The following is a 17363-nucleotide window of genomic DNA, read 5'->3' on the forward strand; positions in this document are numbered from 1 at the left end:
CCCTGGTATTCCCTGCCGAGGGGGCAAATGAGCCTGACTGGCTTTGTTCCACGTGTGGCTTGGTGGTCGATTTGATGGATAGTGTAAATTAATGGGTGATCAGGAGAGGAAGGAGGGAAAAAATAATATAATAACATGGTAGAACTAATAAAAGGGAATAAAATGAATGAATAAAATGGTGGAATAATACAAAGAAGATGAAATTAATTACTTCGCCATGAAGAGGCAAAAGGACCGATATAATTTGGGGGCGAAAACTAGAAAAATTAAAATAAATTGAATGGAAAAAGAATAGAAAGACCTCGAGATCGAAACACTGATGGATAATGAAGTGGATAATTAATGAATGGCCTAGACCACAGTATCTCTCGTGCCAAAATACTCACCAAGACCCTTCAGCCGTTCTACCGAGTATACGGAGCACAATCAAGGTCCTCCTCTATCTGCCGTGCTACCCCTGGACCAACCGTCTATCCTCCATCTACAATAATGCAGAATCGAGTTCGAATCAGCCTGATACCATCCTCGAAGGATGCAGCAAGTCGTCAGGCTCTCAAAGCGAGAGACAAATAGATAACACGAATATACAAACTAGGCATAACCCACCCCAGTCATCCATGGCATTTCCCCAAAGGGGAAAAACGAGGTAATCACCTAGTCGGCAACGAAACGACCAGAGCCCCAGGCCAACCATCAATCAGCCCACATCCACAACCACAACCCATAATCACGGTCATAATCACCATCATCATTATTGCCAGCTAGGCCAGCCGTCCATGACGAATGTCACCCTCCCCACACTGCAGGATCAGAGGGATCAGCTCAGAGCCAACCAGCTGGCAGAGGAGTGCATTCCTCAGCCTTCTGCAGGATTGAGAAGGCTGGCGCTTTGGCCACGACGTGGGGTCCGTTCGGATGGGAGCTCGGTCTGAGGGTAATGTCAGCCGACGCTGAAGTTTGGACCGCGTCGCGAGGCTATGGGATGACTGCTTCTTCAGTGGTTGGGAGATCGTCTGGTTCGTCTGGCTCGTGTCGAAAGGAAGATCGTGTAGCTGTGTCTGGAGGCTAGTGAGTTAGCTATCTGCAACATGTAATCACTAGTGAGGGGATTGTCAAAGCTGATGAGAGCTTGATGTATTCGTACTCTGCACGGAGACAGAATAAGCTGAAAGAGGTCAGGATACAAATAAAATAAAATATAGATAGAGATGGATGAGATGAACTACGAGATGGAATCGGACAGCGAACGGCTGATGCTTTGTCGCGTCAATCTACTAGTGACCTGACAGATTGACTGACACTTGGATGTGTCACTTTGTCAAACGGGCAATAATTTAGAATTACCTCCGACAGGGGTGGAAGTAACCCTATTGGTCTTACATATTCTTTTATAGCTATTTAATTCCATCCCCCCTACAACAGGCTGTAGGGAGGTGTACCTAAAGTAGAGATAAGTTACCATACACGTATTGTCCTCATATCCAATGGATCCACGGCCGCACTGACGCAAGGACAGGCAGCCTCGATATCATATATTCAGCTCCATAAGCGATATACAGATGGTTTCACAGTCTCACCGACAGACACAAGGTCATCCTGCGAGGGACCAGCAGCAGCCTCGCCTCCCCGCCCTTACCGATTCATGACAGCTGAGCTGACCCGCGAGGCTTTCGGGATCGGGGTGGGAACTGAACTCGTACAGAGGGCGCAGGGGCGGCGGGTATGACGATCGCCCGTGCTACATGGGAGGCAGAGCACAGCACCGTTGTGGCTTTGGGATTGACCTCCTAAACAGGGTAATCGTTGATGACGGGGAAATGAAGAAAGGATTGGGGCATTGGTGGGCTTTCTTCGAGTTCTCCGTGTTTTTTTGAATGGTTCGTAAGGATTGTCAGTGATAATCACTATAGTATTGTGGTTGAAGATAGTATTGTCTAGGTAGTGCCTAGATAGGTAGTAGTTATTTCGAACCGCAGGCACCAAGTAGTATTTGGATAACTAGTCGGCTGGAACTGCTAGTAATGTCCATCGCTAGACAACGGACGGGCAGATCCTGCGAGTCCTCCAGTCTCCTCGACTCCTCATTTCAAACGCAAATTACTATCGTCTCATCTGCCAAACTCAAATAAATCAAATAAAGCTATGGCATGAGTTGGACCTTTGCTTCCTGCCGGTTGGTGGCTTCAGCCACCACGCAGCAGATCAGGGGGGAAATCCACCCATCCGTCGTTCATTTATCGGTCTTTCTCAGGACGGGACCCTTCGAGTAGGCCCAGTAGGGTAATGAGTTTATAGACCTATGTAGCACGCCGTAGAGTTCAAACCCATGCTTTGTCTGTACTCTGTACATCATCAAAAACGACACCATCCCAAAATTACAGGGATAATACGTCATGTTTCACAAGAATACAGAGAAATACAACCAACCTCTTTGACAACGGTCTCCGTGCTCCATACGTGTAACTCCAAACCGAGAAATGGATTCAATCCCTCACACCACCGTTGAATCAGAAATGGGTTTTTTGTACGACCGAAGGGGCAGGAAGAAACAAGTGTTGTAGGGCCTGTGGGTCTCCCTCGTTCTGCCATCCTCGGTGGAGTGGAGTCCGGGGGACTGGGGAAGACCACCCGGCGACCAGATCAACGGGGTTAACTACGTTAAGGGCAGCAGTAGACTAGGTAAAAGTACTCCGTCTTAACCGGAGGATGTACATGCGTGGGCTGGCTGCTTGTTACCTAGCCTTGTGCACCGCACTTGCTTTCATTCATTGCCTCACCTCACTCGGGATGTCGGATGAAGGACCGGCCTGTGGATAATCCCCCCCCCCCCCCACTGTCTCCACGTCGGGGGGAGGAGGGGGAAACAGACAGACTTTCATCAGCACCGCGGCAAACTCTTAGCTGTTCCGCAGAACATGGCTGGCTGAGCGGTTGGTCCTTGAACGGCAAAAATGGAGTATAATCTTGAGCCTCAAAGACTGGAGACCACTTAACGACTGGTCAACAAGCGCCCCTCTCTCTCCCCCTCCCCGCCCTATTTCTTCCTCTTTTGCCTGATGATGACGATTGTCTGGATCATGTTCGCTGAATGCAACCGTGGATAGCCCTAGGATAGGCTAGGAGGCTAGGAGACTAGGAGCTCACTATTCGACGGGCTCCTGAAAATTGCCCACTTCCCGTCCCATTCGCCCCTCGGCGCCTATTACTTCTTTGTTCTTTCTTTGCCGATGCGCCACAGCAAAAACAGAAACAAAAAGAAAAGAACAGGAACAAGAAAGAAGACAAAGAAAGAAAAAAAAAAAAAAAAGTTTCTCGCTTGGACGGTTATTCGGTCTCACTGTTTACCCCGAGTTACTCCGATCAAGTCCAGATCAAACGAATGGAAGTTCAAACCCGACACACACCTGCGAGTCAGAGTCAAGCCCCCAGGCGTCAATGGTAGCTCGACTTATGGAGACGTCGGATCACACTATATCCAGGCTCCACCACGGAGAACAAAGGACTCCGGCTCAACGACGACGTCACGTGACCGATAGTGGCTGCGGGTCCGGCGTGTGACGAGCACCATCAGGACCAGGGGTTGGCCTGGCCCTTCGATAACGTTCGACAACTAACGGACGGTGGTCGCTGGAGCGACTAGTGTGTGTCGTACGGATGATTTCATCAATATATGTGGTGCGAATGGGAGGACTCCAGACCGAGGTGGTTGATGTCGAGATCTGCAAACGGACGATCAGCAGCCGCCCGCCCACTTTTAACCTGTCTATCATGGTAGGTTATGCGCGGACTGACTACTAAGGAGCCAGGCGGGTGTTATTTCCTCGGAGGGATTGGATTGGATTCTTCTCGAGATCGTGTCTGCCATGCACATCGTGACGCATGGGGGGCCGCGGGGGGGGGGGAGGAACACAACCACCAACCACTACCACTACCAACCAACCAACTTGCATCTCCTCGGTGACCTCGACCATGGATTACCAATCCTCATCTGAACTCACTCACTAGCGAGGAGGAAACACCCCCCCCTATATGATTCTGGCACAGGTCCTCCTGCGCCGCAATTTCAGAGCTATCGACAATCATCCCCTCCCCCCCCATGTCCCTAACCGACTGCGACGCTGCCACAATGCCACTTCATCTATCTTACCATGTCCAAGCCCCTCGCAAGGGAAGGGCATTGCCTCCCGAGGCACCCCATATCTCTAATGCATGAATGATCGACCTTCCATCTCTTGCAACTAACCAAAGCAGTTAGATTTGGTCGCCGAGTGGTCAGGGGTGTTGACTGGTTTGAGACAGTTGAAACCAGCAATGATTGACATTTGGCTCTTGAATTTCTTTCCCATGACGAGTTATGTACATCATCGGGTTTGATTTAACCATCGCTGAACAAATCAAATTGTAGTCAAATGGATATGAAATCATCCTCGAGTAATTACAAAGTAAATCAATCCAATATTGAAAGAGGGAGGGGAAATCATAGGTGGAAAATTATCATTTTCCTAACCAGGATGCCAATGCAGATGACAAGGCCGTTATCACTGTCAGGACTGTCAGGTGCTTGTACCCTCAGTTCTCAACTGGTTAAGACGGTACTAATTACTGCTCCAGTTATTCATTTATTTATCTGGTTAAAAATAATATTCCATTTATTAAGGCCCCCCAATCATCACGCCTTTTGATTCCTCCATGAGTCGAAGGACGTTAGCCTCGGGTGAAGTGAAACATGATTTGTTCATTTTCTATTATGTTTGAAAAATTGAATAATATCATTAGAATAATAAAATATCATGCAATAACTTCGTCAGTCAGTCAGTCAGATACTTGCCCAGTGCTAAGCCTGAACATCAAACGAATAACTCAAACGGGTTACTGTTAGTAGTATCCATGAACCTACTAGGTACTCTCTGCTCGGATCAACCGGTGTGACAAATAAAGCAGCCCAGATGATTGGCCTGCTCGTCAAAATCCTGACGAGGCCTCTGATTCGACTGGATATTGTGCCATTTTTCTCAAACACCGTCGTCACGCCCTCAGCCTGACTGAGCCTTCCAGTTCCATTCGTTAAGTTGTTCCGTCGAGATCCCCTTACAGGTGACATATACGAGCACACCAGATCTAGGTACTCCACACCCGTACCGGTAAGCTATGCCAACGTGGATTGCATATGATATGTTATGTTATGCTATGCTATCCACAATTACATACATCCATCCACGTATACACTGATAGTGTGAGAGAAGGAGTGGGAAAAAAAGAGGGGACTCTTCAGCTCAAGTCGGCCGTGCCGGATCGTCGCCCGCCAAGACCTGATCGAAATGCCCTCTTTTTTTTTTTTTTTTTGCTGCTGCCATCGGTAGGTCGTGGGTTCTAGTTAACTACCTTGGTTGGTTGTGTTGGTGACGGGCTATTCCACCCGTCCGTCCGTCCGCCCGGCCCCCATTTTCTGACGGTTCTTACCTACTTCTTACTTCTTGGCTAGTTAGGAGTAAGTGGGAGTTGAGGCCCACGGCGCTAGTGCTGCTCCAGTATTCTTCAGGCATTCCTTCGGGAGGGAGGATTTGGGTTGGATTTGGACTGACGCTGGGGTTTATTATTATTTGGTTTGGTTTGATCCTGTGGGGAGGACTACTGCCTCGGTAGGTCGGTACTTACTACGGAGGAAGAGTGTTGTTTTATGATTTTGTGCTACGGAAGATTGGGAGTCTATAGCTATAGGACTGATATTAAGGCTTGCGATGCTTGCGTATGACTGACTGTCACATTGACAGCTTGATTCATTTAAAATAATTATTTATTATTTATCATTTATTGATGAATAATAGCTAACTAAGATACTATTCTTGGAATCTAGTCGACAGTTTCAGTCCTGACTCGACGCTGCATAAGAAATACGGGGAGCACGGATGAAATCAGAAGAAAGGCTAAAATAATAATAATAATCAGAGACAAACCGCGGATGCAAAGATGCGTTGGCATTTTCTGCAGATTGTTATCTAGACTGCGGAGCCACAGTACGACCGTCAGTGAGTCCGACGAATCAGCTGGGTAACTACATAGGTACCAACGACGGTCGAAGTCGCTGAGTGAGGCACTGAGGATAACGGGGATAAAAAGAGAACCTAAAGAGGCTAATCGTTTAGTCTGTTCTATCATACCTAAGTAGGTAGTACCTACGTAGGGAGAAGTAGAACCTAGGTTGAATCTTCAATCAACTGAACAGGTCGGAAGAGAGTTACCCACGTCGTGTAATATTTGATTAGTTTATTATTATTGTTGTTATTATTTCAATATTCTTTTATCTGAATCTTCCCTGTCACTGCAGACCCGAGTCCGCCTCCTCAGAAGAAAAAAGAAAAAAGGCCCTGCGTAATAATCTGAGACCATAAGAGCTAAACCCGCGTTAGAGCCTCCCCTTGATTGGCCACAGCGTCCCGACAGCTCGGGTCACCAATCAGAATCGCTGCAGGTTGGCTTGCTGACCTCTCATTCCGCGCCCAATAAACGCCGCTTCTTGCTGTTGGTTTTTCCCCCTCTCTGGATTTTGTGCTTTTCTCCCTTCCTCTTGCCCCCCCTCTTTACTCTCTCTATCCACTTCTGCCCCGTTCACCCAGTCCGAGTGTCGCATGATGCAGTTGGCACATTCCCGGGAGGTCTGATGTCTGTTACCTGACAACTCCAACTGTAACCTCCTGGAATGGCATGTGGGTGGTACCAAACAGCTGCACCGTGCCTTCATTTTACTACGGATAGACAGGACTAGAGTAGGTAAGTGATGGCGAAAAAGGAGGTGGTCTGATTCGATTCTTCAACCAAACTAAATAAACTAGAATAAACAAATAAATAAATACAAAAAAGAAAGAAAGAAAGAAAGAAAGAAAAGAAATAATAAATACGGACTACCTAATCTTAACACCTGCGGATGTGACCCGTGCCCTTCGGAGGAGCCCGTCCTCCTCCATACTGTTGACAGATTACGGATACAGATACAGGTGATGTGCTCACGATTCCTTCATTCGTTGGGAAGCGTCTGGGTCGAGACCCCGAGGTGGGAACGGACGATTAGATTAATATTAATATTCACGTATAGGACAACACGTCCCACCCCCTCTTGTACACTTATGTCCGCTAACCACTCGGTGATGACGATGGTTGAAAAAAAAATAAATGATCATAAAAAAAAGCAAAAAGAACCCTGCAGGTTTACGTCGGTCAACCCGTCAGCCCCCGGCGGCCAGAAGGGTTGACAGAGGGGGAGATTTCCGGTTTATACATCACATAGATGACGGGATTAAATAATTATAATAATGTTAACTATTCAAATATGTGAAAAAAAAAAAAAAAAAAAAAAAAAAAAAAGAGAGAAAAGAAATCAAAAAATTGAATCGAATTGATTGATTGAATGGAAGTAATAATTAAGTTAAGAAAAATAAATGACAGGAATGAAGAATCCGTGCATATGAAGAATGGTCCATTCGAGTCAGAACATAATATAAACATCAATAATAAAAAACACGGAAGTCCCCCTTCCGGAGAAACCGACCTGGTCTAAAGATGAACAATCAATAGCCTTGCCAATCGTGAGGGAGAGATCGCGTTCCAGTCGACTCTCGAAACTGGCACCGGTGGATCTGATTCAGACAGGACATCCATGGGTTTACTGTGGGTGTCTTTTCTGTCTTTTCTGTCTCTTCTTTGAGGACGGGAGAGTATTTGTCATTGTCCCAGTCCGCTGGGACTTTCTTTACCCCTAAATCAGGAGATGGTGGTCTAACTGTTTGATGTATTTTGCGGTAAATTGGTATCATGGATGGTTTTGATACCCCTTTGTCTATACCTCACGGGCCATGACGCAGTTCCCCGGATGTCTTCTCTATAGACTTGACTGGAGCTTGGCTCCCGACTCCGCATCCTCTCTCTCTCCTTTTCTGGCTCTCTTTCTATTCTCTTTGGTTCTCTGTGGAGACTTCGGCCGGTTCTCAGGTATGTCACCTTGGCATACCTGGGAGACTCGGCCCGTAGTTCTCTTATGATTTTATTTATTGATTTTTTAGGTTGGCTGTCGTCCGTCATTCCAAGTGGATCCATTCGAGACGATTATTATCAGAATAATCGTACTATATTATACTATATTATACTATCCCATCAGTAGAAGAAAGAACGCACGAACCAATTGGTCCAAGAGTGTAGATTTCAAATTAAGATAAATCCATCCACCAACGTGACCATCCTCCGCCTGCATCCTCTGCGTCGTGAGATCTCCACTCCCTTCATGCTGTTCAACGTCTGAAGACTGCTTCTAAAAAAGACGGTGTCCGATCTGCTTCTCTTTCCTTTTCTCTCCCTCCCCTCTTTCTCTTCTGGCTCTTTCTATTCTCGTGGTTACGTCTCCGATATCCTTGCATCACAAAGTACCTTTGCCATCCATTTCTCCCTTTGCATTTCTTGCCTCGTTGATTTCTTCTATATATCCACCTCTTCCACGCATCCTTCCTACTCGATCTGGTCGTACAACATCACGGTCGAGTCTGAGTACAAGGTCACCGCTACCCTCCTAGTGATTATTGCTGAGCTCAAACCACCAACTGGGCCTGACTGAGCCTTCTCCTGCGGACACTTACAGGGTCGATCAAGGCTGCTGCATTCCCTGCTTGGTCGGAAGAAATCCATATATTATTCTATTATTTCATTATCTTATTATCCTGTTTTATTATTTTATATTATCATTTCTTATTTTTATTTTTTTTTATTTCGATTTTATTATTTTATTTTCATTTTCATCATATTAAAAACGACAGGGGAAAAAACCCAACAGCAACAATCACGTCTGATTGAACTTCATTCCCTCCCCTTCCTTATCCTCCTCTCCTCCCCCCACACACCCTACCCAACCACCCCCCCTGCTGCTTCTGGCGCTACGCATCACGTCGGAACACATCGTGCACCCGCCGTGGGAGCGACTCTTAACAGGGGGCGCAGTCTCCAGCGGACTCGATTACAGGCCGGTTGGATCCAAAGATTCGGTACGCTACATGGGGCCTGTACAGCTAGCGACACCCTTGGCAGTCCAATTCTTCCATTTAAGAGACCAACGGAACGTCTCCTCTGCTGTTGGCGATCTGAGCAATTTCGTTCCAGAACGATTACGGAGTCGGTCCTCTTTTTCAACGGAAGATCGTCCCGTCTTTTTTCAGCGGCCGACTCTTACTCTACTGGTGTCCTGTGTCCACTTTGTCCAGTGGCTGAGAGAACACTGCTCCATCCTTTGGTTCATTCCTTCCATATAGTTCCTCCGTTGCCAGCTCCGCCTCGTCCTTCTAACTTGGTCTCTTTTTAATTTTTTGAGTCACCTGCAACTGATCTTCTTCAAACCCCGACCTGTCAGCCTATTGACCTGTCAACCAACGGAAAAGAACATCAAAAATCAACTAAAATTAGACACAGCAAGAACTGTTGTCTGTGCTTTGTCGGTCATCCTGGTTGACTTAAATCATCCTTACGACCTCCTTTGCACCTTCTGGAGAAACCCAATTCTTCATCCCCACAAAGAAAAAGAAATGGCTTCTCTTCACGAATCGCCCAGATCGGGCTACATGCCATCATCTCGCCAGAGTCGCATGGCGATCGACTCACTGTTAAATCCCCCCTCAGTGGAAGCCGAGAGGCCCACGCCCCGACTGCACTACATCCGAGCCAGCCCGCAACAATTCTCTCCTCTCTACCCCCCAAGTCCCAGCAGCCAGTACTTCTACGCCCCCTACTCCGACGGCCACCGCTCCTACTGGGAGAGCTCCGTGGGGACCCCCCACGACCAAGCATTCCTCCCCTACCGGCCGCGCTCCGCCGAGTCCTCCCCCGGCGCGTACGCCCGGGAACGCTACGACTCCGTCTCCAGCAGCTCAAGCAACGCCCCGGAGCGACGACGCCCGCCCCGCCCCAAGTACGAGGAAGAGGAGATGTGCTTCATCTGGTACCACCGCGTGGACCTCTCGCAGGAATGGAAGGAGGTGCGCGAGAGCTTCAACCGCCAGTTCCCCAGCCGCCAGCGCCGCGGCTTCCAGGGCATCCAGTGCAAATTCTACCGCTACATCAAGGAGAAGGGCTGTCCGACGCTGCGGACCCAGCGCCGCATGCGCGACGGCGAGTATCTCCGCGAGGGCTCGGGTCTCTCAGACGTCATTGCCGGCGGCGGCGGCGGCGGCGGGAGCAAACCGCAATACGGCGTCGTCGACTGGGTCGGAGCCTGGTACCCTTGGATGCGCGAGACCAAGCCCGAGGTGATGACTCGACATCGGGTGTCTGTCGAGCGACGATTGGGGAATTAGTCGACTTTTCCTACCATTACGGCCGTTGAGCTATAATCGCATGGTTGGACCTATTTTTCAGTCTGACCTTGTTTTTTATTTTCTTTCTTTTCCTTCTGTGGTGGTCTAGCTGGACTACTTTTACTTTTACTTTCACCTTCTGATACTTACGATTACCTGGGAGGATTTCTGAGCTTAGCATGCGTATTTTTCTGTCTACTGGAGGATTTTTGACTTGATTGCTTTATTTGTTTAGTTTCTTGGATTGTTTTTGCTTGACTGCTCAGCTACATTTCCTGGGCTGCTCTTGTGAGATGGTTGCAATTGCTTGGATAATGTACCGTTGGTATATACTGAGTACGATGTTCTCGTATTTAATCAATGGCTATGCCTGGATATGCATATCGTATCATACTGTATCGTACGGTTGTCGGGTGTATGGTAATTACTGTATTTACCGTTACTATCTAGTCTATCAACAATCGTTCAGTTATGATATAGTCATCAATATCTAGAAGTATCACATACTCCCAAGATATCTAGTTCTCGACAGAACTATAACCAAACAGACAAAATACAACAGTACCAATCACCTTGGGTAGAGAATGCGTACAATTGGAAATTCCCTCAAGACAATGAGGTACACAACAGCCAGAAACACATTCATTCGGAATTCCTCACCAAACTCAATCCCCAGGCCCAATTCCTCCCCTCGGACCTTCGCCGAGTCACCGCGTCAACGAAATAGCTACTTAGCCTGTCTATGTCTATGTCTAACCTGTGTCTCATCTGGTCCTGACAGATAGCAGCATTCTCTACTCCGTATTAATTACTGTACTACCTACCAACCTACCTACCTACCTACTGGCACCTCCTAGATAGGCAGGTAGGTTACAGTACAGGTAGGTACCTCAGTAGCTATCTAGGAGGTACCACCGTACCAGTAGGTAGTAGGTAGTAGGTAGTAGGTAGGTAGGTAGGTGGTAGGCAACCAGTGGATTCTTCTCCGCAGCCACACATACTGCATGCGCCCCTTGGTGGTTTATTGTTGTCTTCAGCTGGGAGTGGCTTCACCGGTTATTCTAATCGAGATGCAGGGTTTTATTTTCCAATGTCTATCTACTAAATGTGTTGTGTGTGTGTGTGTGTGTGTGTGTTGTCTGGATATATCAATATCAAGATAAGTAGATAGATTATAGATACTATAGTGTAGTCTGGTATATGGAAGTAGAAAAACTCCACAAGCCACATTATTGTCATCTCCACCAGCATACTTACCACCTGTCCGTTGTCATCCATCCCACCGGTGCGAGTTGAAATAATGATCTACAATATACATATACACCAGCGTACATATCATTATACGGTTACCGTTACTGTTAGTCAAGTATATGCATACATGTCTAGAAGGTAGATCTGCGTTGAGATATATCACAGCCACACCGAGATAAGCTATTACTTCTCGCATTCTTCTAGCGGTGAGCTTTGTCTGTCTGCTAAAGTCTATATTGTATATATTTACTAATTCCTGCCCCTACCTGCCTGCTTACATATGAACTTAAAGTTAACAGAACGGGCGTAGCTGAACTTTCGATGCTACTGCTACTGCTACTGCTACTGCTACTTCTCATTTAACATACATGAAATAGACAGTTAACAGTGGACAGCAGACAGCAGACAGCAGACATCCAACAGACAACCGACAGAAGACAAAATCATCCAGCCAGCCAGGTCCCACGCAAGGGATAAGGCCACCCACATACAGACGAAAACTTTGATTCTGAAGGACTCTGGGAATGCACATTTCTTTTCTATTTACTAATTTGATTCTTTCTTCGTATATACTCTGTGGGTACTTATGTAGCATGACAGGGTGGGATTGAGAAGAATGAATAAATGATTGGAGGATAGACGTTGTGTTGATGGCTTATGGTAGTTGCGGTGTATACAGTATGCTTTTAGGGTTTGGGTTTGGGGAGGTTTATTTTATTTAATCTATGATTGAGTTTGGGTTTGAGTACCGGTGAAAAGTCTATAGCTGGTTGATTTGATAAGTGTAGCTAAGAAGAAGAACAATAACCTCACCACCTCCTCCTCCAACATATCTCATACATAGTATAGATAGTATCTCCGCGGCATAGCACAAATAAACACCCTTGACAAAACACGTGAGCTACACGAACTCCCTTACCTCCTCGCAACCGACAGACAGACAGACAGACAAAGACAGGTAGGTAGGTAGGTCCCTACCTAATGTAGGCCATGACAGTGGCTGGCTGACAGTCCCTGCTAGGTAAGTCTCTCATTCCAACAGTCGGAAACAGTAAACGCGCAAAACCACCCTATTGATCAGTCTGCTGCTGGCTGATCATTTTTTCTTTCTTTCTTTCTTGCTTTCTCCTAGCATGTATGTGTATGTATGTATGTATGGATGCATACATGCATACGTGCATAAATATATGCAGGGTTTGTTGGGTTTTTTCTTCTTTCTTTCTTTGTTTCGTTCTTCATGCTTTTCCCCTCCTTGCTTTGTTTGGACGTGGATGGAAAGCAAGCTCTTTTTTGTCTCCCTGTCTGTCTGCAGATTGAGATCGTATGTACAGTATATGCAAGCAGTGCACGGTGGCTTGTTTTGGTGGATTCCACGTGTTTCTCGTCAGATTGTTTTTTTGTGTAGACTAGTGTAGTTGATTGTATGTATTATACTGTAAGATGTTCATGAGCTAGTATGTATAGGACGTGAGAGTGTGGGAGGGCCGTTGGAACGGGCAAAGCTCTCTGGATGACTTTGATGATACTGATAACTAAGAAAGGTGTGATTAGTTGCAAAAACCACGAGTCCAATATAATTTGTGTGGGAAAACAACGCAAGTAGCTGACATGCTGGATGATTGCATCTCACAATTCCATGATAGAGACTAGTATGTCCGAGACTTGGGAGAAGAGCATAAAGATAGTGGCTTGTTTGAATGCTCGTACGAGCGCTGGATTACCATGGCTCAAAGTCATGGCTAAACTACAACCATGTTGATCGGTATTTACACAACTCTACACAAAGCTGGTCACTGATTATATCATATTTCAATTACCGCACTCCGCGGCGACTCCCTGACCTCCGCAGCTATATACCCCGTCCAAATGCAAGAGAGCTGTATGCTCGGGATTAATTCCATGAATGGCATCACAAATGCAACTGATGTAGAAAACAAGAAAGACGATCCAATCCAGTGGGTGTAGCAGGTCTCATCCTGCTCTCACCTGCAACCAAGCTGGAGACAATCCGTTGATGCGGCCAATCCACGACAACATAACAAAAAGAAAGGTCATACCAAGCTAGCAATACATGTGATGGTATAAGAAAGGGGATTAAAATAGTGTAAGATGGGTCGACCAAGAACGGAATTTAGACAAGACAAATGTTGAAGAATAGAATAATAAACCACACGGTACATAAACCAATACAAAGAAAGGAACCAAGATGATGACATGGGGAAAGGAATGGTCGAAATACAAAACAATATGGTTGAAAGGCAACAAGGAAGAAATCAATACAACAGGCTCGGGAAGGAATGATTTGAATTGATTGATAGCCAGCCCCACGTCGCTTGGGATGAAGATTATTTGGCTCCGATCTCTTCTTCGGCCCAGCCTGGCAGCGAATTTTCATTCTGGATGGCCAGCCCGAACCCCGAGTGGTTCAACCCTCCCAGCGCAGATGTGAAGCTGGAAAAGCTGCTCTGCGGTTGATGGGCGACACCTCCGCGGGTGTGTCCTGGGTGGGAAACAGGCCCGAACGGCTCCTGCGAGAATGAGGGCAAGCTTACAGCCCGCGAGTGCTGCGATCGAGGAACGCTGAGGCTGCTGGTGCTGGCCGTGGCATGGTGGCCCGGCCCGGAAGAGCCGCTGCTGACGTGCAAAAATCCACTGTTGGAGGGCTTGTGGTGATGGAGCGGTGCTTCGATGCCCCCGTTGGTAAGCTCACTGCTGCTCGCACCGTTGTATAGATGCTGAGAGGGAGCCTGCGACTGGGACTGCAGAGCCGCGAGGCTCAGCGGATCGTTCAACTGGTTCTCCTGCTCCTGGGCCTGCTGGGCCGACATCTGGTTGAGGTACATGGTCAGCGGGTTGCTGGCCCCGACATTCAAAACCCCAGACGGCGACGATACCGTCTGGAGCGGGTGACGGCCGTGCTGGCCGCTCTGAGACCCCGTGGAGCCGGGGCCGGCGACAACGCGGGCCGACTGGGACTCGATTGCGAGCCCGACTGACTCAAGTTCTGTTGGAAGCCATTGAGCGCCGGCGAGGGCGACTGCGGGCCTTCCAGCCCGGCTCCATTGCGGCCCTGCTGGCCGCCGTTGCCCGTCTGCCGCGGCGGGTTGCCGCATCGGTCCTTCCCGAAGTTGATCTTGAACCGCCGGTACTCCTCCCGATTCCGCATGCCTTCGATCGCTTTGATCGCGTTGGCGATGTTGGTGAAGTTCACAAATGCGCAGCTCTTTTCGCGCAACGTGTTGACGAGCTCGATCTCTCCGTATTCGGCAAAGTCCTGGCGCAGGCGCTCCTCGGCCCACGAGTCGTCCAGGTTGCCCACGTACACGTTACGGGAGGCCCCGCCACTCACGGCCAGGGCGATGGCGGGCGGTAGCGGACCCGAATGCTTCCCCCAGCCAATCTTCAGCCGACGGTTGTGGATCATCAGTCCCTGGAGGTTGCTCAGCGCGTAGAAGGAGGCGGCGGAGGTGGGATCGATGAACGTCACGAAGCAGATGTGCTTGTCGGGAATGTAGCGGATGTGGTGCAAGAGACCGCCACGCACGACGTTGCAGATCTCTTCGATGGTGGTCTCCGGGTGGATGTTGCCCAGGTAGATGGTGCGGTTGCCCAGGTTGTTGACCCCACCCGCCGTGGTGGCAACGGCGGCGGCGGCAACGGACTGCTGCGCGAGCGCGTTGGTGATCAGATCCCGATCCGCGGAGTTGAGGATGTGCGCGTATCCCGGCGCGATGCCCAGGAATTGAGCAGCATTCTGCTGCTGCGTCTTGGACACATAGGCGCAGCGGTCCTTGCCGTAGAATACGCGCTTGGGCGCCTGCCACTTGGCCTCCTGGGGTAGCTGCGACACCGCCTTCATCGCGTTGCTGATCGAGAGGAAATGGACGAAGCCAATCGCCTTCTCCTTCACGATCTTGACCGTGTCGATGGGCCCGAATTTGCCCAGCTCCTCGCGCAGCTCCTCCTCCGCCATCTCCTCGGGCAGGTTCCCCAGGTACACATTCCGCGATGCGCCCGACTGCTGCACTGCCAGCGCAACCGAGGTGGGGACTTGAGAGGGTTTCCCCCAACCCACCTTGATGTCATTCCCCTTGATCGCCAACTTCTTCAAGATGGCATCCGAGTGGAAATGGGTGGCCGAGTTGCTATCCAAGAACGAAATGAACGCGCAGTTCTTATCGGGGAGCAAACGCACGGATTCGATCTGACCGCTGCGAACATGATTCAGGATCTCCTCGGCCGAGGTTTCCGCAGGGATGTTACCCAGATAGACCGTTCGACTCGTGCCCGACAAGAGGCCCGGAGCAACCGACGCGGCGGGACTTCCGTATGCCGCGTTTCCTAAGCCACTCATCCCACCGACAGGGGACTGGGGACCTCCCATCATCTGGGAGTTGCCCATGTTGTCCGCTGGCATCATTCCCGCATACAACCCGGCATTCTGCGGAGCCTGCGTGGGGCTTCCCAACTGGTTCTGGTGGTTCTGCGCGTGTGCGGACGGGTTGCCTTGGGGAAAGCCACCGAAGTTGGCGAACTGGGGGGAGGTGAACGCGGACGGGGTTCCGGGCTGGAAGGGGCTACCCAGCAGTAATTGGGAGGGGAGGAGGGGGGTGAAGTTCATATCGAACGCGGCGCCGGAGGTAGCCATGTTGTCGCTGTGACCGGCAATGGCGGTGTTGAGTGACGGGGCGTTGGGTCGACGAAGGTTTCGGTCTGGCAGGCCCTGCAGGAGGATGTTGTTGTAAGCACCGTGGGAGAAACCAGTGTTGTCCGCGTTGAGATGGGAGAATTTGGAAGGCATCAAATCATTCGGGAAGTTTGGGGCATCGGAGGTTTGCATGGCGAGGCGGATGAGCAAACTGTCGATACAGTTGACCCCGAATGACGGTCAAGGTACGGGATGGACCGAGCGAAATCACCTCACCGACCAAGGGATGAAAGAAAAGGTACGGAGTAGAACAGGAGAGAATTATGGGGTTCGGAAGAAAGAGACGACCCAAAAAATACAATCAAATCAAATCGAAAAGAAAGGAAGAAATAAACCAAGATAAAAATAAAAAATGAAAAATAAAACGAAACCCCTAGGGGATTAGGGTGAAAGCAACAGGCTCTGTGAATCGACCCCGTAAAAAAGAAAAGACGAAAAGAAGGAGAAGGGATAGAGAAAGGGAAAAAGAAAAACAAAGGTCAAAAGAAGGCCAAATGGAGCGGAAAGAAGAAAAAGGATGAAGAGAACGGGAAGATGAACTGCAAGGTCAAGAAAGAACAGAAGGAACAGGCCAATTGGAGACGTGTCTAGAGAGTTGACCCAGAGAAGGTCTATTGGAATGAAAGGGTAAAGGCTGGTGACAAACCTCTTTTGGTAGGTGGTTTGGTCTTAGTTTGCTGGAACTAAAGCGCCGTTGAGTTTAGTCCGGTCGTTGGTTCAGTTAGGGGGAGACTGAGAATGCCGCAACCATTGGTCCCCCGAAATACTGTCGTCGAGACGATCGCAAGGAAAAAGGTACAAAGAGCCGATCAAGGAACAAATTGCATACAGGGTGGAAGGAAGATCAAAACAGAGACGGCAGCATTAGCCACGATCAGCGCATCCCACGGCGAAACCTGCCAGAAAGGTGCAAGAACGGCGTGCAGGAAATGAACGATACGATGGACAGCAGGTAAGGAATCCACGGAGCGCTGGAAAGCTGCCAAGGGATAAGTGGGAATAGTGGGAATGAGCGTCGGCCGAGGGGGAAAAGAGGAAAGAAAAGAGGAAACTGAAGCTATGAGAATGAAGGTAAATAG

At 48.8% G+C, this 17363-nt stretch overlaps 2 protein-coding genes across 2 annotated transcripts; one reads left to right on the forward strand and one right to left on the reverse strand.

Moving 5' to 3' along the window:
* The first annotated feature begins 9422 nt into the window (after positions 1-9422).
* On the forward strand, positions 9423-10472 carry P168DRAFT_174438 (uncharacterized protein). Its single transcript, XM_024832909.1, has one exon. The coding sequence runs from the start codon at positions 9558-9560 to the stop codon at positions 10323-10325; it is 768 nt and encodes a 255-aa protein (XP_024691551.1). The 5' UTR covers positions 9423-9557; the 3' UTR covers positions 10326-10472.
* Positions 10473-13921: 3449 nt separating this feature from the next.
* Positions 13922-16416, reverse strand: P168DRAFT_297872 (putative differentiation regulator (Nrd1); the record flags this gene model as incomplete). Its single annotated transcript, XM_024838214.1, has 2 exons — positions 13922-14501; positions 14534-16416. The coding sequence occupies 2 exons, from the start codon at positions 16414-16416 to the stop codon at positions 13922-13924; spliced, it is 2463 nt and encodes an 820-aa protein (XP_024691552.1).
* Positions 16417-17363: the final 947 nt, after the last annotated feature.

The sequence above is a fragment of the Aspergillus campestris genome, assembly GCF_002847485.1.
Source record: "Aspergillus campestris IBT 28561 chromosome Unknown P168scaffold_8, whole genome shotgun sequence".
Classification (NCBI taxonomy): domain Eukaryota; kingdom Fungi; phylum Ascomycota; class Eurotiomycetes; order Eurotiales; family Aspergillaceae; genus Aspergillus; species Aspergillus campestris.